The 24,305-nt window shown below is 42.5% G+C and overlaps 1 protein-coding gene across 10 annotated transcripts in view; it reads right to left on the bottom strand.

Moving 5' to 3' along the window:
• The window catches only part of mef2d (myocyte enhancer factor 2d), a 102,093-nt gene that overhangs the window by 2,514 nt on the left and 75,274 nt on the right, over positions 1-24,305 (bottom strand). For 3 of the 10 annotated variants that reach the window (XM_069140655.1, XM_069140684.1, XM_069140663.1), the window contains exons 7-12: positions 15,589-15,767; positions 13,541-13,570; positions 9,935-10,052; positions 9,329-9,500; positions 7,424-7,492; positions 2,860-2,910 (exon numbers count right to left, since the gene is read on the bottom strand). In XM_069140655.1, the coding sequence (XP_068996756.1) occupies positions 2,860-2,910; positions 7,424-7,492; positions 9,329-9,500; positions 9,935-10,052; positions 13,541-13,570; positions 15,589-15,767 (619 nt within the window). The remainder of the gene's footprint in view (positions 1-2,859; positions 2,911-7,423; positions 7,493-9,328; positions 9,501-9,934; positions 10,053-13,540; positions 13,571-15,588; positions 15,768-24,305) is intronic. The other 7 variants (XM_069140720.1, XM_069140729.1, XM_069140672.1 and 4 more) reach the window with 6 other exon arrangements.

Consider the following 24,305-nt stretch of genomic DNA (forward strand, 5'->3'; position numbering starts at 1 on the left):
CCATCACCGCCGCGATCAACGCGCTATTTCCACCTCTCGCCTGCCGACCGAGGAACAGCCCCGCCTTTTAAAAGCAGTCGGGAAAATACGACGGCGCGAGCTCGGTTAAAGGTTACTACAATCCAGTTTGAGCGACAGAGAAAAAAAATCAAAAAAAAAAAATCACAAGTTTTAAGATTTATCAGATGGGAAATTACCCGGTAAAAGGATTTTTAGAACAATGGGAAGTTGTCAAAACAAATGAAAAAGTGCAAACAGCGGCTCGATTAGTTTAACAGGAAAAAAAAAAAACCACAAAATTAAAGCAGTTACTTCAATGAGATTAATGAGAGTTTAACTTCTCCTGCTTTAGCAGAGTGCTTCAAGTCTATTTTTTTTGGACTGTTTTATGTGCATAACGGCTATAATTGTGTTTTGGGCTCCGAAAGCTGCCACAACACGGACGACCTCCACTCGACGCTGGGCCTGAAAGCATCCCGCCGAAGCTCCTGCGCCCCTCCCGTGTCCGCTGGCCGCTGCGTTCGTCAGCCCATCAGGAAATACGCTTTCAAACTCACTTCAGAAGTTTATTTTGCCACTGCGGTTACGTCGTACCTCCGACGGTCCTCTTTTTACTTCCCGATTCCCCTACGTAAACGTGTATCGCAGGTCAGACGAGCCGCTACTGACACCTTGTGGTTAAAGTGCGGTACTACCTAATCAATCTCGGGTCTTCCTGGGTCGACGGCACACTTAATTGGCGTCAAGTTAATGAAGGCGAACAAGCGAAAATCTTCTCTGCTGCTCTCTCGATGAATGTAGTTAACACATTTTTCCAACCGACGTTTCCTGATTAGGACGAGATGCGCACCCAGTTACACCACTGACACATGTTCGCAAGTGTGACGAACACGGCCTGAAGAAGAAGACACTCCAGCGGTTTGATTGCGCCGCTCTAAAGATCATTTCTGCCTCCGTGACCGAAGACGCTCGGGACAAGACTCGTGTGCCGAAAAGCTTTCGTCCGCGTCACCGTCTGCGCTTCTACCTGCCACAACTCTTTGATCAGCCGCCCTCGCACTCTGCCGTCAACACCTCCTCCATCCTCCATCCTCCTCCCTCTCCTATACTGGCTGGAGGCTGAGTCGAACCTGTCACCGAGGCTGACACCGGCTGTTGACGCTGCACTGCGGCTCGCTCCTTTGACGGTGTCGACATGATTTTTCGGATTGGGCTCGTTCTATTTCTTCCTCCCTCCCTCCAAGCTTGACACTATAGATCTGAATTTCAAGCTCCCAATTACTGCATTTCGCCCCTCGGGTGTGTTCTAATATGTCATATCATGAGCCATCTGCAGCCCTGTATCTCTAATGTTCCCTCAATTAGTGGCAGACTGAGACGGGAATTTACAGTAAGATTGCACTCCTCCAGGCGATCCTGGGTCTGTGGCACTAAAATGGGACCGCTGTCCTTCTCCCGCTCAGACACGTATGCGCGCGCGCGCACACACACACACACACACACACACACACACACACACACACACACTTAAAGTTGTGCACTCTTGCCGCCTTACATACAAATGCTGCTTCCCTCGTGCGCTCTCACACACAAACACAAATCCCCCCGGTGGCAGCGAGGCTCGCTCCGTCTCTTGCCGTACCCACTTCATCAAACCTACGCGTCGCGGCCCCGGCCCGGCGCAGGTAGATGGATGGCGGTGCCACGGGGGGTGCCGCTGCTACGGCGAGTGAAAAAGGCCGAGTCAGCGGGCCGGTGACAGTGATGAAGGCGAGAGCGGCAGGCTACCCTGCGAGCACTAACAACACAGCGAGCACAGCCAGAAGCAGACACTTGGTTACAGTACGGCGTAGCGAGCTGCAGCCAAGTTTCCCAAAATGCTTTGCTTTTATTATAAAGGAGGAACGCAAAATAATCCTTCGTCACCTGAATTCAAATCAGACTGTTTTACTGCAGGCTGTCATTTCCTACAACAGTGTCTTATAATGAACAGCTTATTACCAGATCTGACAAATGATAGTTAACTGTTGAAGACTTTCTTAAATGAGTACTCTATTTGTATTGTTGGGTGTTTAAAAGTCTTACTTATCCTATACAAACAGCTGTGTCATGTCCTCTGGGAGAACTTTTTCAATACTGAGAAATTAAACATGATGCTATTTAAGCTTAACAGAATAGCTGCGTTACAAACTGTGGTTCATAGTTAATGAAGAGTTTTGGACTCTTCTTTTGGTTTTAAATCTGTCTCTTTTGAGTTTAACTTTACAGAAGCTAGATGTAATACTAAATCAATGGTTTTTAGAGGGTAACTGCAGAAGTAACTCCTTTCAACTCGTTTTAATTTTGTGGTTATCCACTCACACGTAGATAGTAGCACTGTCATATTTTCAGTGACTGATATGAAAAGTTTAGATTAGCTGCAAAAATAATACCATCATCCAAATAAAATAAGTGTGTACAACTTAAAAATAGAATAATGTAAATGAGTTGCAATGTATGAAAACTGCTCACAGAGGGAGGGTTCGGTGTTTCAAATTTAAATAAAGAAAGGAAAAAGACTGGTCAGCATTATTTAGCTTAGCTTAGCACTCCAATAGCTTAACACTGATACATTTTCTGTCCGTCTTTGATTTGTTGTTTCTCCCAACTGATCACTGCTGTTGTGGCCAAATTGCTCCGAAGGGATCGTTCACGTTTAATCTTTTCTTTTTTTGTTGTTGTTGTTACATAATCAAAATCACGTATTTCAGCAGCAACTTTCCAGTTTTAAGTTTCTGCGCTGAGGTTCCTCCGCGCCGCAAATATTTTGGGAAATCAGCGAGCTGTAGCTGTGCGGCTGAAGTGTAAAGAGTACAGTACCAGCAGAGGCCCTCCTCCCTGCCAAAGAGCAAGTTGGACTGAGAGGCCAAGCTGTGGAGGGAGGTGGAAAAAAAGAGACAAGCAAGTTAAAAAAAAAAGAAAAGAAAAGAAGCTAAAACAGCAAGGAAACAGTGAGACGGAGGCCAGTCGTGGTCAGTCCAGACATGGTTACTAGAAAAAAAAAAAAAAAACAATAACAAAAGGCTCAACAGCTGCTTCAGTCACGCTGAGATGTTGTTAGAGGCAGAGCTGCGGGATGTGTTAAAGCCTGCGCTGACACAAATTTGATAGTCAAACACATCCAACACATTTATACACTCGGCTCCAACAAACTGGAAATAGTTGACTTTTCTCATGATGGGATCAAGCTGGTGGGAATCTGCTGTGTGGGTTAGTCATTAAAGGAATAATACCACAAATTCTCTGGTGTGTTTCAGACAGGCCATTAGAGACTTTTTGACCTCTGACCTGCTCACATTTGCTGGTGTAACTGCTGTTTGACTGGTGAATTTGGGAGGAATTTATGTGAAATATGATTTGCAGAATACAGAATTTATAGTGACAGCCATGACTGGACAAATATTTATCTTTGTTTTGGTCTGATGTTCTGGCCTTTGAAGACCTAAAATGGTATGTTTATTAAAATCCATTGGGTTGGGGCCATCTGATGCCCAAAAATGAGCTTGGTACCGCCTGTAGGAAAAGCTGCATGTTAAGTCATTTTGCATTTTAACAAGCTAACCTGTGACCATCCTATAATCAGTGCCATGGGTGAATAAACAGACTACACCTTATCTTACAGGTAGATGGAAATATAATGGCCCAATCTCAAACCCCCCCTCCTCTTGGCCCGCGTACGGTCAGGGGTCACGTTTCTTTAGAAGGGCTGGAGGGATAGTGCTCATCTAACCCTTAAACTGGCCCTCCAAATTGAAGTGTTTTGAGAAGCCGACTCCAAACAGAGTGGCAGAAGAATGTTTTACAAACTGAAGCAACATAACATGAAAAGTTTAAAGATTTTTTTTAAAGTAGATTTTTGGAATCTGAAAGTGCTGTTTTGGGGATAATGAAGCTATTTCTGGTTCAAACAGATTGAATGGAGTCTTGTTTCTAAGCAAAAATAACAGATTCTCTGCGATACACTATTTTGTCATCACGCTGTATATGTCCATAAATGTAATTATAAAATTTCGGAGAATTGCAAACCTAGTCATAATGAACTCGCAGCTACTGTTGACGCAACGAGTGGTTACTAGCTCTGTTCTGAAGGGCCACTAGCCAGTAGAGGGCCCTCCTATATGAGGGATAGGGCCACGGGATGGGAAATGGGATTGGACCAATGTAGCCGCTGTGATTTCTAACCTGCAGTGTGGAAAACACTGATTTCACTGAGAGGTTGTACTGATCAGCCTCTGATATTGTGTGCATTGTGTCCTGCTGACGAACTGCATGTCTTGTAAGTAGTTCAGCAAAGTGTTGAGCAAACTGTCTGCAAATGTTTGTCTCTTCAAGATTTTTTTTTTATTTTTTTTTTTAATTTTTTTTAAAGACAGACAGAAAAGGACAAAGTGTGTTTTTTTTTTTTTTTTTTTTTTTTTTTTTGGGAGGGGGGGAGACAAGAAAACAGTGAAATAAGTACTAGAAACACAAATAAAACATTTGTATCCATTCTGTAAGCGCCACACTGACAGATTTGTAGCGATGTACAGGACATGGATGGATCAAGTGGACAAAACAACACTTGCGCATCAGCAAACAGCATCCCTAAAAGTGGCTCTGCTCATTTCCTGCGAAAGTGTCCCAAATGGAGGCCGTGTCTGCTGATAACACGTCGACTCAGCGAGGAAACAAACAATGACAGCACGTCCTGCAAAGACCCGGCGAGCGCTTCCCCACATAAACACACAAACAAAGCTGGAAGCCGAGGCTCTGCAGAGACGCTCCTCAGGGTGCAGCCGTGACATTAACATTTAGATTGGGGAGTCAGGGGGAAGATGAGAGTCAACAGGTGGACGCCGAATTAACCGAGCCCGACCCCCCCCCCTCCCGACCCCTCCAAAAAAAAAAAGAAAAAAAAAGAGCAGGAAATAAGCGGAAAGACGGAAGTGGTTAAAAAAAAGAAGGATGATTAAAAACGGGGGATGGGAGAAAGTAAGATGACAGAAATAATTTCCTCGCCGAGCCCGAGGCGAGCAAAAGTGTGGACGACAGCGAAGGCGAGGCTCGTGGCCAAGCCGTCAATCACCATTTGATTGGGAAGGGCTTGTTTGCTCGCTGTGAGGCCGCGCTGCGATGAAATCAACAACAAAGCGGAGCAGTCTGGGCTGCAGAAGGGCCCTCGTGTTTGCCCATGCTGTCCTAGGATGGCGTAGTTTTTTTTTTTTTTTGTTGTTGTGCTGTAGAGAACAGTTTGGTGCTCTGGGAAAGCTTCCCACATTTTTGTTGTGCTCGCTTGTTTACAGTGACAGCGATTCTGTTATTATGATCCCACACACAACACAGTAAACCTGCCCGGTGTTGATTCTGGTGTCAAACTGCGGCGTGCTGAAACCCTGCCACGATCAGCATCTGGGCTGCATGGTTATGGAAACAAATGAAAATAGATATTGTACAGGAAAAAAAAAAAAATCACGATTATTGTTCTTAATGTATCTTAAAGCCCAACAGGGATTCTGAAGGAAATTGTTACTATTACTAAAAAATATGGGCCCTAAAATTATTATATGCTGATCACAAGATTCCAGAGCCCATGCTGAGGTTTACAAATGTCTTGTTTTGTCCAATAGTTTTGTCCATTCGCCAATACTGCAAAAAAACCCTCCGAAAACCACACAGCAATCGCATTTGAGACGATGGAACCAGTGAATAGTTGCAATGTTTTTCTTTTAGAATTACATTGGTGATTAATTTATTACATTTATTTGCATTTGCAGCAAGCAAACTGAAATTGTGGTGTTTGTGTGTAATTCAGTGGTGTAACAATCTGATTCATACATTAATAGTCAGTCTACAGTGCAGTACAGGAAGTTACTAAAATATGTTAACAATTAAATGATTGCTTGAGGGAATATTTGTTTCATATATCCATACAAAAAATACCAAACAATCACTGGTTCCAGCAGCTTTTTGTTAACTCTTTGAAAACATCACTTTGGGCTCTGAGAAATTGCGATTTTACATGATTTCTGAGGTCATTACTCGCAGCGGTATGAGCGCTAAGTAAGTAAATGATAATCTAGATGTGAGAAATACTCCATGTCGCCTTCAGTATAGAAACAGTTGTCGGATCGTTGCAGCTGACGCTCCGGGAAAACGACTGCTGGCTGCTTTTTCAGAGTCTCTGAGCGGTTCCAACGGATCTGTTTGCAGAAGGATTTTCATACAATCTGGACTGCCATTTGTTAACATTTGCAGGGGGACATGAGGAGTTCTGGTGTGTGTGTGTGTGTGTGTGTGTGTGTGTGTGTGTGTGTGTGTGTGTGTGAGAGTTGGTGGTGACTGTTAACTATATGCCGCGTTTTCAAAGATGCTCAACCCCCCCGGAGTCGCAGCTGTTGTATACAATAACAAACAACCTATTATCATATTTTTATGGACGTTTTTTGCAGCTCGGCAGACAGAGGAACAAATAACAGCCTCTCTGCTGACAGCTAGAATTATACCAAGTGTCTTTTTTTTTTAAACACATTTCCGTTTAAAAAAAAAAAATTTTAGTGATGGAGGTTCTGTGCAGCTGTGCAATCTCAAATTAACTTAATGCTGAGACTCATTTGCAGCTGTGATGGTTTAATGCGTTTTTATTTTTTTTATTTAGTGTGTATTCCAAAAATGGGATCAAAGTTTTAGAGGTTATTAGCTGATTATGAAACTCCCTCAAATTCCAAACAGCAAATCAATAAACGCTGCTCTTTCTAAATAACTGACTCTGGCAGCTAAGCGCCATGCAAATTTAGCTTTCAGTCGTACTACTGTAGGAATTCCAGGCCTACACGTACCTGAGGAGTTGAATCTCATGTCTGTCTGTCAGCTGAGAGTGACAGCTAAATGGCTGAGAAGTAAAATTTGAATGCAGCAGCGGTGCCGGCGGTTTAGTGTGGGGGGGGACTGGAAGCAGCACCCAGAGACTCCTTTCATTCGAAGTACCGAGCAAGGTGCTGCTGCTGTCACACCGCCGCGTCTCCCTCTTTGTTCTTGACACTTCCAAAGAGCTTCAGATCTAAAGCTTTAGGTGGCATGAAAACTATTACACGAGTAAACCGGTAATCCGGGAGAAGGAAAAAAAAAAAAAACCCAAAAAAACAACTTGCTTTTGAGAGGAATGAGAAAGAGACACAGCAAAGCGACAAGCATCACATCCAACATACAAATGGAAAGAAAAGATGACTTGATATCATGTTTGTCGTGTGACTGCTTCTAAATTATTGGGTGTTATTTTTGGTCAAACACTGTCGAGTTATAATACGCTCGTGGCTGAGTGTGTGTGTGTGAGAGAGGAGTATAATAACTTGACAGATTATGTGGCATGGCAGAGCTGCGTAGCACTAGACGCTATCATGTCATTCACCTCAGGTTAGCAGCAAAATTGGAGATGCAGTTAACCATCTCTGCATTCTGTTTCTCTGCACCCCACATGCTGTGGAGAAAAAGGGGGGGAGGGAGGACAAAACAAGAGGCAGTTACAAGCCGCTCCCCCATCCACAGGTTTCGCCTAGCATAGCCAGACTGGTCACACAGAGACTATTAGCTTCATTTCTAAGACAAGAGAGTGACTGATAAGGCTCGGGTAAGGTAAGGTAAGGTAAGGGTTAGCTTCATGCTGTAGGTGTGACAATCATTTTTGAGATATTCAACTTTTTTTTTTTTTTTTTTTTAAGGATTTTTAAACTATACGGCAAAATAGCATCAAGTCCTTGCTGACAAGGACTTTAAAAGTAACAAAAACACTGATAAACTGTGGTCATGTTAGCAAAGGTCTGGTAATCAGTACATCAAACTGACGTGAGACAAATTATCACAAGGAACAGTCGTGTTAAACACATAAACTGGATTGAAAGAAATGACCCACTTGTTGAACAGTGTTTTGCAAAAGTGATTTAGTTACTTCGAAGTTAAGACGCCCTTTTTATGGAATCGTTTCCATGAATTCATCTGATTCCTTGTATGGTGCTGGACGACATACAAAAAACAGTACAAACAGTTGTTTTTAATGTCCTGTGATCAGATATAATACGATGATTTGGTCTGAGCCTGCTTCTGTTGGAGGTTTTTCCTTTCTGTTAAAGGGTTCCTTTGTATCATGTTGTAAACTTCTGTTGTAATGACATTACTGATGTTTAGTGCCCTGAAATAACTTCTGTTGTGATTTGGCGCTATTTAAATCAAATTGAATGGAATTTGGTTTCGTATAAAATGGCGTGAGTGTTGTCTATAGTAGCATCCCTTGTTTGGATCAGAACCCATAATTCAGGTACTGTTCAGGTATTTACTGCTCCTACTGATTAGATGTCTGGTTGGTTGAAGAAGGGCTGTAATGGGAATTTTCTGAATTCATATCCCTAAGTTTCACCATGCAATGCAATTAAATCTAATGACTTTGCTGATAAGTACTTAAATCAGCTTTCAGACACAGACCTATACTTATTCTACACTTTCCAACTTCTATTACTTGGCCTTTAAAACGCATTACTATCATTCTAATTATTATCATTATAAACTAGTCTGCTGTTCAACAGGTATATCAGAACTAACAGGGGAGTCATGGTGAAGTCGTGGTCAACGTAGTCCTGAGGAAAGAGCACTGTGGGTGGGCCGGCGGTGCAGCGATGTGTCCAGACTCTGTAAGTGGCAGAATTCATTTTTGCTTTAATATAGAACAAATTAAATTGGCAAAGTTAACCAGAACTGCACTTGCAGGGTACACGGACCACCTACAGGGACACGTTTGATCACCAACGAGTTGCGGCTGCCCTGTGTGTGTTCTGTGTCACATCCTTGTAATGATTTATTCGCTGGCAGAATAAGAAGAACTAAATACTTTTTTTTTTTTTTTTTTTTTTTTTTTAAAGGTTGCGTCCACCTTTTAGAGGTTTAAATCTCGTGTGCCGGATAACATGGCCAGCAGCCTAGCCTCGCTACCAGGAGCTAAATCGGAGTGGGACTGCAGTGGGATTCGGAGCTGAGCGGGTGGGTGGGGGGAGTATCTAGGTCACCGCAAAGATGAATCAACCGCAGCTGGGGTGATGCTACGGCTTTGTATGGGAGAGGTGCTTCCAGTGTTTTATGTGCATGTGCTATGGTCGGTTCTATTAAATCAGCTGACACGTGTGGCTGTTGTAAAAAAAAAAAAAAAAAAAAAAAAAAAAAAAAAAAAAAAAAAGTCTGGTCGGTTGTTAAAAGGTCAAAGGTCAGGAAATTGGGAAAATCTGGGTAAATTTATGAGTTTGTTATGGGAAAGAAAAAGGGAGCTTACACCAAGTTACTGAGCGACGCCAAGCTCAGCTGCTGTTGCTGTTGCTGCTGCTGTTGTTGTTGTTGCTGGGAGACTGCCGGTTGCTGTTGCCAGGCAGCCATGTTGCCAGGCACCAGCCCCGGTGGTGTGAACGTCTGGAGCGCCGTGAGATCTGCACTCGTCAGCTGGTACTCTGGGATTTAAGGGATGGAGAGGGAGAAAGAAAGAGAAAAGAGAGGGAGACGGAGGGGCGAGGGTGGCGGGGGGGAGATTGTTTTACATCATACAACTTTCTGGCGCATCAATATTAATCAGGGCTAATCCATATTAATGGAGACCTTTTGAAGTGGAATCATTCCAGAAGCTCTCACACAATGAACAAAGTGAATATTCATAGTGGTTTGTGGCATCACACTGCAAGGTTTTCAAGTTTTTCTCAAGATTTTTCATAACCTAATATGGACTGTATCCTTTATTTGGCATGATGTTTAAATTCAGGCCCGGTTGAAGTCGTGCTTTTTTTTTTTCCCTTCCTCTAATGTAAACAGACAGATTTGGTTTGAGCCGCTGAAATGTCCTGTCTTTCTGCAGGTGGGGCGGGGGGGGGGGCTGCCTTCGACGTCTTACCGGTGTTGTAGGCCGTCTGCATGCCGGAGAAGGGTGCCAGGAGACTGGGTGTTGCCACGGAGACCACCGGTGTGGTGAGTGACTGGGGCACCTGGGAGCCACCTAACCGCTGAGCATTCTGGGAAGACAAGAGAGACAGACATAGGAAGCTGTATCAGTGGAAGAGGCGACTGCTGCCACAGGGGCTCTAATAGTGGGGTCTGCAGTTCTAGGTGGTCGTCAGCTAACGGAGAATTGAATATATAAAAACATATCCAATCAAAGGGAGTTTAAAATTGACTCTTGGCACAATTATCTGCATCTCCTCTGCGCACAGTGTCGTTAATTGATGCTCAGACGTGTTTTCCTGTGGCAATGTGTCGCTGATGTAATTATAACTGAAAGGTTTCGATGTTGAAATGTAAAAAGGAATTTCTGTTTACCTACACAGGATTTGAAAAGTAACTTTTCTGGCTAAAACATTTGTCCGAGATCTACAACTAAACCCTTTCTTCGTTGGATCCACGGATCCAGTGTTGTGGCTCCGCGTCGTGAGAAAACCTGGTCAGGCTCCACAACGAGTCACGTCTTTTTCTCCTTATATGGACCGAGTGCAGAAGTTCACGGCACATGACTTCATCCGTTTTCAACAGCAATAACGATAATGGTTAGCATGTGCTTCCCGCTGTACGGCAGAGTGGCTGCAGAGGCTTTGCAATGTGACCAAGAACAATTCAGTTACTACTGAAATATTTCACTCCAAACACAGCTTGTTCTACTTCCAGCCGAAATGAAAACAAATACGTTATCTGTGATTTCATTGTGCTTTCTGCTTTAACAAAGCAGAAGTGAAGCAACTCGGATTAGCTTTCAACCCTCGGTTCCCCTGACGCTTTTGAGGTTTTGTCAAAACAAGGAAAATACAACAGCACAAATCCAACGAGGACCTGATAACTGAAGTATGATCTAATGAACGGTTAGTTCACTTCGTGTGTCTGTGCAGGCCAGCGGAAGATGTTTTATTCATCGTGCCGCAGCCAGAAGCGTCTCAGCTCACTGCAAGAAAAAAAAAACATAAAACCCAAGCACCTCAGTTCTCTCTGAGGTGTTTAACTTTTCTGTGACACTTGAACATCGGCGTGCAAGATGAGAAATTTCTCGCGTCTCAAGGTGGCGTTGGCACGGCAACGCTGTCGGCAGGGCCGGGCGCTTGTGTTATTTAGCGTCACGGCGGAAGGTGTTATGAGAGGCATCGCTGTGCTGGAGAATCATGCTGACAGGAACGCATGCATCGACAAGGTTGACGGAGGAGAGATGAGTGGGGATGAGAGCGTGTTGTGTGTGTGTGTGTGTGTGTGTGTGTGTGTGTGTGTGTGTGTGGAAGGAGTAGGAATGTGTTTGTATTGAAAAACTGTGTGCGGAGAGGTATGCAAGGAATGAATACACAAAGTAAGGTGTGTGTGTGTGTGTGTGTGTGTGTGTGTGTGTGTGTGTGTGCGTGTGTGTGCGTGTGTGTATTTATGCGAAAGGAATATCATGACAATGTCAACATGCATGCGTTTGTGTAAATGTGTGTGCGTGTGTGTGTGTGTGTGTGTGTGTGTAGGACTGAAGAGGTCAGCTCATGTGAGTCTAACATGTCCATCTGCGTTCCAGGTTGGAGACTTTGTGAGCTTTCCTCACTCTGATCCTTGTAGCATCGACACTCAGATGAAACCAAACATGCACATGCTGAGCAGCTTTCACACACAGCAGAGAGTCAGCTGGTCGCTCCGGTTCCCTCAATATTTCCTCTCTGCAGTCTATTTGTGCTGCACAAATGTCACTTTAGGCTGGGCTCTACAGTACCATAAATCATCTTTAGTAATAATTTTCTGAAAAAAACAACAACAACACTTCTGGCATTTTTTGTTCAGGTTTTGCTTCTAAAACATAAAACTCTAATATATACTGGTGGTTGGGGCAGAAATTTGTATAATGCGGCTGCCAAAAACAGCGGATTGTTTTCTCTTTAGTATATTTTAGTTTGAAAGGACACAATAACTGTATCTTCGGGAAAGAAAAAGAAAAAAAAAATATATATGGAGTATTTTGCCTCCTACACTTGGAGTTTAACACAGGAACAGGACTGACATTTAGATAGATGGAATTCAATTTGAGCTTAAAGTGAGTGTCTATGTCATTTAGATCAATCATATCGCTTGTTTACGCTCATCAAGTCAGAAGTAGGAAGAAAATGACTCTTGGTTGGTTTAACTCCTATTTGTGAAAAAAGTGACTTTTTTTTTTTTTTTTTTTTAATAAAGTAAAGTCCAAATCAAGACTTTGTCACTTTGGGAAATATAAATTTGCTGTCGTGCAGAGTATTAATTGAGTAGATTGATAATTACTCTCATGTCTGAAGTTTGATGCTCGTCCCAGCCAAGAGAATACATATAACAGTGAAAAATGTCATTTGTACACAAGACATTTTATGCTACTTTGTGAGTTTTAGAGCTGCTCTGAGGATTTTTATTACTGTTGTGTGTCATCATGGAACCAGTTCCCATCTGTCCCCAGTCTTTATGCAAAGGTAATACACATGATAGCTTCATATCACATCGGTCAACGTGAGGCTACCATTAGCATTCTGTTAGCTGTAGCTTCATGAGAGAGGTTCAATATTCTCACCAAACTCTCTTGAAGAATGCAAATCAGTATATTTCCAAGTCAAACTCTGCTGCAGGAAAAATTCTTTGAATGCAAATAGCAAAGTCCGTCAGAGATGGTTCGATCAGTGAGAACACATCTGCCAAAAAGCGTTTCAGACTACTTTCATTTCTTGCATTCAATATATATTTAATTATTTGTTTAAAAGAATGCACTTTCAATTTTGGTTTGACTATAAGTCACTTTGGATAAAGTGTTTCTCATTAATGTGATATTAACTCTCAATGCAGAGGCCTATTGCTTAAGTATGAGACATATATGGCCATGCTAGGCCACCCTGTCTTATTCATTCTGTATTGGTCGGTGACTTTTCAAGCAAGATTTGAAGTTGAAGGTTAGTCTTTCAGGAGTCAACCTTCCTGCAGGTATCTCTGGCTCTGGAGCAGCATGTTTTTGATCTGCAGTTACTGGCCTCGCCAACCTACCCAGTCTTTATTGTTTTTCATAATTTCTCTTTTCGCTCTCAGCTCACTCCACCGATCGAGGCAGATGGCCGCCCACCACTGGGTCTGGTTCTTCCCGTTAAAAGAAAGTTTCTCCTCTCACGCTGTCGCCACGTTCCTGCTCAAGGGGGAATTGTTGGATTTCTCTCTAAATAAAATTGAATCGAATTGAACTGAATTGCAGTCCCGCAGCTCCACTGGGACGACAGACCCGGTTGGAGCCCAGCCCGTAGTGAATCCTGCACGCAGTCACAGTCATTCAGGAAACCGAAGGCGACCGGGTGATTTGTCCACCGTTTGTACGTTGCTCTGATGCTCCAGCGGCTTTTACTTCTACTCTCGTCGCAGCACCGGGGCCGCTGAGTCAACCCCTGATGGGATGCATTTTTGCTGACGGTGTCACACTCATGCTCGGTGGGATCACACAGAGTTTGACACTACATCCATGAGGCTAAAGCTCTAGAAGTCTATTCACCTCACTCACCAACTCCAGCTCTTCCTCTGTCTGCACGGCCGGGGGAAGAGGGGGGGAGGGGGGGTAAAAACACACAGGACTGTTAAGCTTCTGTAAAAACTAACTGCTGTCAAAATATATACATTTTGTTGTTGTTGTTTTGTTTTTTGGGTTTTTTTTTTTTTTTTATCGAGAAAGAAGCAGTATGGTTACTTCCAGAATATTTGCATTTATATGTGACTGAATTTTGGGCCTTCAGTTTTTAAACTGAACAAAGAAGTCTAAATGCAGCACAAACTGATTGATGTGTGACTGAAGGACAATTGGATCCAGATGACGAATTGTAGTGAAGAAAAAAAAGAAAAAGATATGAAATGCTTTTAAACTTCTCCAAGAAGTCTGCTTCGGGTTTTGTCTATACATCCTGTGACTTCTACTTTGTGAGCCAAGTTAACTTCATTATAAACAATCTATGGACTTTGATTTTCTTCAGTTTCTGGCAGTGGAAATCTAAATCATGTCATCACAAATTTAGAAGCACGTGTAGAGATGAAGGTGCAGATGTGTAGTTTATATTCTTAAACGTGGACTGATTATAATACCATAATACCAGTAGTGAAAGGGCTGTGTGACAGTATACTGAAATCCATAAGTTTTTACTTAATGGGCCTCATGCAAAAGTATTTTTGTATTCTTATCACAAACCTTGTTATTTTAAATGCTCAAAGTTTTGTTCACAAACTCTCTCCCTGTACTAACTTGTAATAAATTGCTTGTTTCAGCTTGTTGAATGTGAGCTTATTAGTGGGCATGTGTATCATTAAGTATCATTAATTATTGGCCCTAAATTACCACACAAGTAAACTGTAAACTGTTTAAATTCGCAAAAAGGGGCTTTTAATACAGCTAAAGTGAGTCCTGCTGTTAGAACTTAATCAAATAAAAACATTACAAGTTTAGCCTCGTCAATAGATAAATGATGATAATAATATAATATTACTGCAGCTGTCAATACAATGTCCTCACAAACTTGGCACAGATAAGGTCAAAATGGTTTGGTATTAAGTTGAATACCAAAACACATCTTCTGAAAACACAGCGGTCCGTGACTAAAATGGAAAGCAGTTAAGAGGAAGTGGCAGTCATGGAAATACATTTTCATGATATGACACATGCTGCTGCAGGCAGAGAGGATGTCCAGCTGGACAATGACTTACACAGAGATCCTGAAGCAGCTTCTGGAAACGGAGAACTGTCCTACTGTAGTTTTCATGCCAAAATATATTTTGGTAACACGTTTAAATTTAAATTCATCAAGTCTCTCCCTCCCGTCGTGGGGAGACCCAGGCTGTGTGTGCACGACTTTAACAGGCCAGGAAACTCCAAAATCTCCTCATTTCAGTGGTTGTTGCATGAGGCCCATTGCAATAAGAAAAACAATACCAAAATCACCATAACAAGTAAGAGGGGAAAAAGGATGACTAATGCTGGTTATCAAAACAAAAACAATCATTTTCAAACCATTGCGGGAGCACGAGGTATTCTTGTGTCTTTAATATGCAAACAAAACAAAACAAAAAACACCAATAGAAACTCTGCATGTGGCCCACCCACGACAACAACTCGCACAAGTTGTTGATTCACAATCAAAAGTTTTTGATTTGCAAAGAAATGCTTTGGATTTGCTAACAAATGTTTTTGCTCTGCAACCAAAATGTAAAAGTAAAAATTCTGAATTCCATGACCAAAACTGCAGAGAGAAAAGTTGTTTGCAATGCAAATAATTTTAATCTCAGTTCATATATTTACTGACAGACTTGATTTTTGATTGCAGTGCAAGAAATTTGCTTTCAAAACTGTTTTCTTATGTTTTTGCTTGCATAATAAAGACACAAATATACCTTCATTGTGCAGCACATCTTAAACCAATTAAAATGCCTGAATCCTTCTAAAGCTTAATTTTAAGCCATAGTATTGCCTTGATAATTTAGCAGACACCACACTAATCAATGTCGACTAACTCTGACTCAAACTAAAGTTCAGTTCCCGCTTGGTTCTGTTCTCCTCACCAGCTGCATGAGGCTCTTGCCACCCTGTGAAGTGATGACCCTCAGGTCCGGCTTGCGGCTGTTGACCATCTGAGGGCTGGGCGGAGGTGGAGACTTAGCCGGGACTACTTTCCCCAGGCTGTTGCCGTTGGATACGGAGAGCAGGCCCGGGGAGGCCCTGGCACTGATGTAGCCATTAGCTGGAGAGACACAAACAGAGAGAGAGCGAGGTTTAGTGAAGAGGAAGAGTAGGAGGAGGTTGTGTGTGTGTTTGTCTGTTTTGATGTTTTTAGTATCTGTATCTACCTGTGAACTAGTCACTGTCTGTGCGTGTCTGCCTGAGTGTGTGTATTCAGCTCTCTTCGTGTGTGTGTGTGTGTGTGTGTGTGTGTGTGTGTGTGTGTTCTCATTAGCGAGTTGGATCGCTCTGTCACACCACATGCTCCTCATCATTTCTGCAGCTCAAAGTGGTTGTTTTTTTTTCCTCTTTTGGGCGGCGTTCAGATTTTCAGCAGCTCCTTCACATCAAAACCGTGTCACGCTCTCTCCAGAACTATTTTATTTCCACTCTGTCTCTCTCTCTGCACGTCTTTTTCTTTTTTGTTTAACCCGTCTCGACGCTCGGTGAAAACAAAAACACACAAATGTCTCTGGACTCCTTCCATCTTACACTGTAAAAATTATCCTCCCTGTCAAGTCAGTTTTCATTCGTACGCGAACCAGTGAAAAATGCTCCAATGCAGGGAAATTATCGCATCGAATTCCAACACTGCCTATATAAACGAGTTAATTCAGAGCCCTTTTTTCACCTTGTTGGCAATAGTTAGCACTGTCACCTCACGGCGAGAAGATTCAGGGTTCGAACCTGCTGGTCGGCCGGGCGCCTTTTAGCGTGTCGTTTACATGTTCTTCTTGTGTATGTGTGGGTTTCTCCGGGTGCTCCGGCTTCCTCACACAGTCCAAAGACACACGTACTCGCTTAATTGGTGATTCTAAATGGGCTGTAGGTGTGAAAGTAAGTGATTGTCGGTCTTTCAGTCTTTCAGTGTTAGACCTATGATGAACTGCTGACCTGTCTTCACTCAAGAAATGTGTGTCAACACATTGAAAACACACAGAATAGGGCAGAAAAAAATACTCATAATGTAGTAGGGGATGCGTGAAACAGACTGCAATGATCCAACTGGCTATTTTTACACGTTTTAAGAAATCAAAGCTATTATGAGTCAAAGAACGAGTAGTGGTATTCTATACATATTTTTATCATCAAGAAATCTAGAAAAAGTCAAAAACAACTGATACTGCAATACTTTCTGACCTTAATATCTGTGGCTTTCAGCCCCAAACACAGTGGTTCTCACAGAGGCTTTAAATTCTTTAAAAATCAGTTTACAAAATGCAGTTTTGTTAAAAAAAAAAATAAAACAAGACCGTAATTTACATTCCTGTATTTTTTTTTTAACAAATGTTACTCAAACAGGAAGAGAAAAAAAAAGCCTTTTGATAGGGACTACTTTCAGAGGCGGATTAATCCTCATTCTGGAGCTCTAGTGAGTATTTGGGGCAGCAGGACAGCATATGTGGGATTGAGTCAAAATAAACTACAGTGTGCGTTTGAAGGAACATGTCACCCAGAGCAACACGGTGTCTCACTCATGAGGTTTTAATAGTCTGGTGACAACAGTGGAACTCATTCAGGCGTATTTAATATATTTGTTGAAACATAGTTTCCTCGACTAATATTCACTTAACTTGTTTGGAAAAAGAAGTGTGGGATGGGCGCGAGTGTCTGGGTGTCATGACAACAAGACTCCAGCAGACAGCAGCCTGTTCGTGCTGCTGAGGTTAGAAGACAAGTCGACTCAAACAGAGACTCAGTCACAGAGTGTATGAAAGGGGGACAGCAGGGACTTTCCCAGCCCTGACAAACACACGCACACACAGACACACAGACACACAGACACACAGACACACACACACACACACGCGCGTGCGCAAATGCTGTATTCCCCTTAGACAGGCTGAGAGAGGGTGTGTGTGTGATAGCAGATAGCAGTTCTCCATGACGCCGCCTCCAGACGACAGCGGCATGTGACTCTGCTTCATCTCAATCACACACACACACACACACACACACACACACACACACAAACACACACACACACACACACACACACACACACACACACACACACACACACACACACACACACACACACACACACAGCCCATAAACGAAACCTGACAACAACAACAAGCGAACACTACCTCTGTTATCAGCTCAATGGGAGGGTGACCGGGCAGAAAGGCGGGAAGGAGAAAAAAACACAGCGAGAGTAAAGGAAGGAGTACATGAGGGGTAAAAAGGAGGTAAAGGAGAGAGAACACAGAACATAAGACACAAAAGGCATCCAGACGAGTTCTGAAATAAACATAAAGGAATGTAAAAAGACTATATTTAAGGACACAAACTAGTTTTAAAAAGAGTAAAATAAAAGATAATGAGATGAAATAGAATGAAGTGGATTAGACAGGAGAACTGTAGCTAAAGCCTAAGCCCTGATTTAAAAGAACTGACGTTGGTGCAGACCTTGCTTGTTCCAATAGGTGGAGAAAAAAAAGTGCCCCTTCACCGTGTTTAGTTTTGACTCGGGGGACATTAAGCAGACCTGTCCCAGATGATCTGAGGGGTCTGGATGGATTCTAACAGGGACAGCAGATCAGGAATGTATTTTGGCCCTAAACCATTCAGTGTGGACGATATCGACAAAGAAGCCCAAGGGAGCCAGGAGGAGGAGGTTTAAACGCTGTACAGAGGAAAGTTCATTTGAAGTTACTGTTTAGTAAGTTAACTTTATTCCCCCTAAAGTCAACCATTATCCATTAACCAAAAGGAAAACTAAAAAAAAATTAAAAGATGAGACTTCAAACATCAGATTCTTAAATGAGAGGAAGACAAGAGTTCAGCGGGACAAAGAGGAATGGTCGGTCAAATGACAAAGAAATGCAGTTAAGAAAGAGGGAACTAGGGAAGGGGAGGAAGGATTGGAAGCAAGAAAGGAGGTAGGAAATGACTGAAGGATCAGAAGAAGGTACTGAAAGGCAGAGAGGAAAACAAAACAGTGGAAAGGTATGGGAGAGGGAAAGTAGGGATAAAGGGATGAGATAGAAAGACAGGAAGAGGTGGGAAAGAAAGGAATTGGAAGATTTGAGGTTGGAGGCAAGAGGTAGGAAATGGAGATCGGGAGATAGGAAGAAGGTAAAGGAAGGAGGGCGGGGGAGGGGGGTAAAGAGGAAGAGAAGTTGTTTCTCAGCAGACATCTGACCAATGAGATCACCCGCTGACAGCCACTGAATCCTCCCAGCATCAGGTGCTTCTGGGAAATGCTGCGACCCTCCGTATGTGTTTGTGCATGTGTGTGCGTGTTTGTGTGCATGTTGCATAATGAGCCCATGTGTGTCACTGTCTGATGGGAATCTGTGGCTGGTTGAGTTGAGTTCCTGTTTGTGGGAAGAGAAAGAAGGTGGTTGCTTTGTGGTGACTCCCAGTTATAAGAGTTACACACACCACACACACACACACACACATAAACACATACACATAAACACATACACCGTGTGAATCAACACAGTCTGCAGCACTGGCATCTTTGCGTGTGTTTACATTTTATCGCACGAGTACTGGATTAGCTAGAATTTACAGATGCAGATAGTTTAAGCATTTTTGTGTCTTTCTATGTTCGCTAAAGTAATTTTTACGAGACCCCAGCTGCATTCCTGTCTGAGAATAAGCGTGCACATTTACGGGATGCAACAAAATATAGTCTGACATATAAATGTGACATCAAACATATTAATGAATCAGCATGGATCCTCAAAAGGTTCCGTTTGTTTTGGTATAACATCTAGGAACGCTGTGAACTTAGAGGTATCAGAAGTCACCTATAATTGTTCACATGCGTACTAGATATATATATATACATGCATATGCAGATGTTAAAAAGAAAAAGAAGAAAAAAAAAAGCGATTTCAACCAAATTACAATCATCACATCGTGTCAGTGGTATGTTGCAATGAAGATAAATTTGGTTTTAATCTGCTGAGGTTTGGAGATAAACATCTCAGACACTTCTGCCTCAACCCAACACAATGAACGTGACTCAAATATCTGTATTTCGTTCAACAAGCAGTGAAGAATTGGAGGTGGAAAAAAAACCCAGCAACAGCAATCATTCATATCCTGGTTGACTGTTTTCACTGGAAGTACTTAAATTCTTCCATATGTGAACAACACAGACAAGAACCCATTCACCTCAATTGAATTGCATTATAGACAAGTGTAACAAAAAAAAGACATATACTGCTTCTGCATCTTACTCGGAGGCCGGGAAGATTTGGGGCACAGTTAAGTATATAAGTATATTATTGGGTTATATGAAACATAATAGAAAAAAAAAGTGTCACTTTTTCACGCAGAGATTGTGTTTTACATAAAAATCTAACAAGAAGTTTATATTGATAGAACTTTGTTAAAACAGCTTAAGTTTTGAGCTGTTTTTGACTTCATACTTTGTATCATGCCAAACTGTGAGGTGATTACATTGGAAAACTTTGTGTGTGTGTGTGTGTATGTGTGTGATTGACACAGACTCTTTGCATCTCACATGAACATACAGTAAGTCCTATTCTGAGTGGGTGAGTCATAGAAACTCTGATACGTCTGTGGCTGTATTTATGTTGACGAGTCTGTTTGCATGAACTTTTTATCATCTTTTACATGTGCTCCTCTCAGTGTATGAGTGTATATGTGTGTCCTCAGTGTGTGTGTGTGTGTGTGTGTGTGTGTGTGTGTGTGTGTGTGTGTGTGTGTGTGTGTGTGTGTGTGTGATGTCTCCTATTACGTGAGGCCGGGCGTGGGAATGTGTGGAATGCCGGGTGACGTCAATGGTGACATTCCCAGTGCCCTGACTCCCTGGACAACAGCTGAGAACGACAGATCCAAGAGAGGAAGATGAGGATGAGGAGAAGGGAGAAAGAGAGAAGAAGAAGGGAGGAGAAAAGATAAGGGGAGTAGAGGAAAGGAGAAGGTGGGAGAGAACGGATGAGACAATGAAAGCAGAAGAGAGGAGAGGAGGAAGAGGAGACGGTGAAGAAGAAGAAGAAGGAGGGAAAGGAAGAGGATGAAATGAAATGAAATGGCTAAAGGAGCGGGAATACGAGGTCGGAAGAGACAGGAAGAAATATGAATAGAAAGAGTGGAAGAAGAAAAAAAAAAAAAGGAACAGAAAAATTGGGGTGAGGAGAGCAGAAGAAAAGTAAGAGGAAAACAGGAATTCGGAGAAAAGAGAGAAGAAAGGAAGAGGAGGAAAAGCAAAAGATTAATGGAAAAAAAGAGAGAGGAAAAGGTAGAAAGAGTAAAGAGATGAAGAGCGGGGGTCAGCCATGCGGGTGGATCAGGTCACCTGAGCTGGTGCTCTGGGATGACGAGGTTTTATGTTTCGACACATGAAGGAAGTCGTGACGCCGTTACAGCGAGAGCCAGAGGAATCCTGATCGTCACATTCATCCAGACCGAAACGTACATAAACGGTCCAACCTCCATTCACAACGACAAGCAGATCCATACCGCTCCTCTCTGCTGAATATGTACTCTTTAAAAAGGTTGACAAGGAAATTTACTGCATTAAATTACCATTTAAAAGAAGAACTCCCAATTTACAACATCAAATTGCAACTCAATTATGAGTCAAAACTACAGTGCAACGCCTTTATATTGATCAAGGCTGACTTCTAAGAACACCGCTGGATAGAAAGTACAGACTCTTTCATTAATAGCCTTGAAAAACTAATATCAATATTGAAACTTGGCTTCGGCGTATTCCTCCCATACAGTGCGGGGAAGTTAATACGAACGTATCGATTGGTTTTGGCCCACCTTACCCCGAGACGATACGTTTATCAGGAGAATATATAGGAAGAAAGAAAAAAAGAAAAGAAAAAGAAACACACCTTCCCACCATATCTATTACTACAGGCTGGCTGGCAGTATCTGTCCCCGGCTAATGGGATTTAAGGGGAGAGCTCTGGCCAGTGTCAAAGTCACCTCTGAGGAGAGTCCGGTGCCAAGACAAGGGACAGTTGGATAGGGGGGAGGGGGGAGGAGGTGGTGGTGGTGGTGGTGAGTGAGGTGGGGTGGGGTGGGGCAGGCAGATTATTCTAGAGAGGAGAAGACGAGGGGGAACAGCTGAGAGAGACAGGATGAAAAGGGGGGGGGGGGGTGACAGGGTGGAGAAGGTGTAGATAGAGCAATGAGGGAGGGGTGGTGAGTGGTGGTGGGTGAAGACGGGAAGCAGCCGAGTTGAGCAGAGTCAAACAGACGGCTCTGTTTGGTGCCATTGTTGCAGAAAAAAAAAAACCGTGACATTAATGAGTCTGGTTGTAAACTATCACCGAGTTGCGGATAATTAGTCGAACGCCGCGATTGGAGGGAATTTTTTCCCGACTCATTTTAAACAAGCTGGTTTCAAATTCTAAATGGGACTGACATTATTTTATTTATGCTTGGCTGGTTAACAATTAGTGAGTCGCACCTGTGATTTGTTCAGTCTGTTCTTGTGTTGTGTTGTGTTCACGAAAGTCTGTCTCGACTGGTTAGAAACAAAACATCCGCCAATTATAGCTTTGTAGGGCCGGATTAATATAGACATATGTGCTGCACATAACTGGCTACTGTATGTATATGAAGTAACCTATCGCATTACCCTTTCAAAATGTATTCAAGCACTCTCTGCACTCGGCAACCTTGCACAGTTTCTTTTCCACTTTACAGTTTGCTGAAACTTCAACTTGAACACAGATACTGTGTTTAATGTTGCATTTTAAAAAAAACAACACATTTATAATCAGTGGAAAACCAGTTACATCCCCTTCTATGTGTACACAATGGGAATGTCAAATTTGAATGTAAAAATTGTTGAGGAGAACGTCTCTGAGAAAGTATGTTATGAATCCACTTCTTACTATGAGTCATAGTAATACATGAACAAAAGGTTATTTCTCATGAGATAATTTTGTATTTATTTATTTCTCTTGTTTGCTTGCGATGTATTTGAAGCAGTTTGACTCTATGGATGTAGACTGTGAGTATAAACCCGCAACTGATCGACCATTTGAGTCGGCATTTTGCTCTCCCTTCCACTATCTGTGTGTTTGAGTTTTAAAATCCCAGCGTGACAGGAAACATCAACAACATTTTCCAAGCGAGTCGCCTACACGCTGAAAATGTTCCACCAACACGAGCTCCCGCCAACACTATTTTAGAAAAAGGCACCGTCGCTGCATCGCGAGCTCGGCTCCGCCCAAGACGATCGTGATTGGTTTACAGAGTACCAACAAGCCAGAGTGTTTGTCTCTCCTCCACCAGAGTGATTTATACGAGTGCAGCCAGATCGTTCTCCGGCTCTGACTGACACAGCACATTTGAGATAAATCTAGCCAAGTGATGCTACGTTTGAAGTGGATGAGATTCCAGTACTTCTGAACACCAATCAGGATTTAGCAATATTCAAATTAGGACATGATGACAGCTGGTGGTTTGTTTTTGAAGTCTTAAACTCTTCACAAAAAAACGAAACCTGTTTTTATACCTTTGATTTATTCTCTAAGTTATCCATGAATATTTAATGTTATAGAAAAAAATACTTTGAACTTCACGATGGACCAGAAATAGTTTTACTTCTGCACTCCCATTTCATTTTGAATTAATTGCCAGATTGCGGTACAGGACTCCCGAGAACTGAAAATAACATGAGTGAGACTCACGACTGATTGTTTCGAGCAAAAGAAAGCTAAATAACTTCTTCCAAATTTGGAACAAGCTAATGCTAACACAGTGTCAGCCTGAATTAATGAAGTGGAGCGAGATAGTTATTCAGTTTGAACAGCAGGGTGTCGCAGTGTTATCTTCAGTCAGTTTCAACCATGTCAAAATATTTTCTACCAAAAATGCCCAAAGAAATTAAAACTGTCCAACAGGCTGATTTTTTTGGACTTCATATGTCAATTGTTGGTGGAACAAAATATATTTACTACTTGCAGAACTTAATCTTTAGTAGAATCTTTTGTATTTCTGGTCGAAGTCGCACAAAAATGTGTTACCGAGGAAACCCAGGAAAAAAGTTAACGTGACATTACAATTCGCGTCAAACGCATAAATCATTCCTAAACTTCATTTCGGTGGCTGACAAAACTTCCAGGGATGAAATGTTGAGCTCATTTTCAGAAGCATTTGTCACATAACAGCGGGTACACTCCAAACCGGGTTCGTAATACTGTCCAGGTTTTAAAGCACGCTGAATTTACTTCTGTTTTCCAAGTCACACGTCTGTAAACAGCAGCAAAACAAAACCAGCTGAGGCGCTTCGTACAAGTTGTTCTGTCATTTCTGTCAGTTTCTTTTCCTCTTTTCAAAGTGTCTCCTTGTGTTTCAGTCTCACAACCTGAAACCCATTCTGTTCTTTGGACTGTTTACAAGCGGCTCGTACTGTGACCCTCAGCTGTCGCCAGTCAACAGGTGCTCGTGCGCACGTCTGTGTGGTGTGTGTGGTGTGTGTGTGTGTGTGTGTGTGTGTGTGTGCGAGACCGTGTTTGAGTCAGTGTGTGAGCCGTGCGCACGCGGCCGAGCCCGTTGGCACACGTTTAAATGTTCTGCATTGCTCTGTCTGTAAGTCAGACTCAAA

This window comes from Embiotoca jacksoni, unplaced genomic scaffold (genome assembly GCF_022577435.1).
Source record: "Embiotoca jacksoni isolate LCO1_2020_lvr unplaced genomic scaffold, fEmbJac1.0.p SCAF_11, whole genome shotgun sequence".
In the NCBI taxonomy this organism is placed as follows: Eukaryota; Metazoa; Chordata; class Actinopteri; family Embiotocidae; genus Embiotoca; species Embiotoca jacksoni.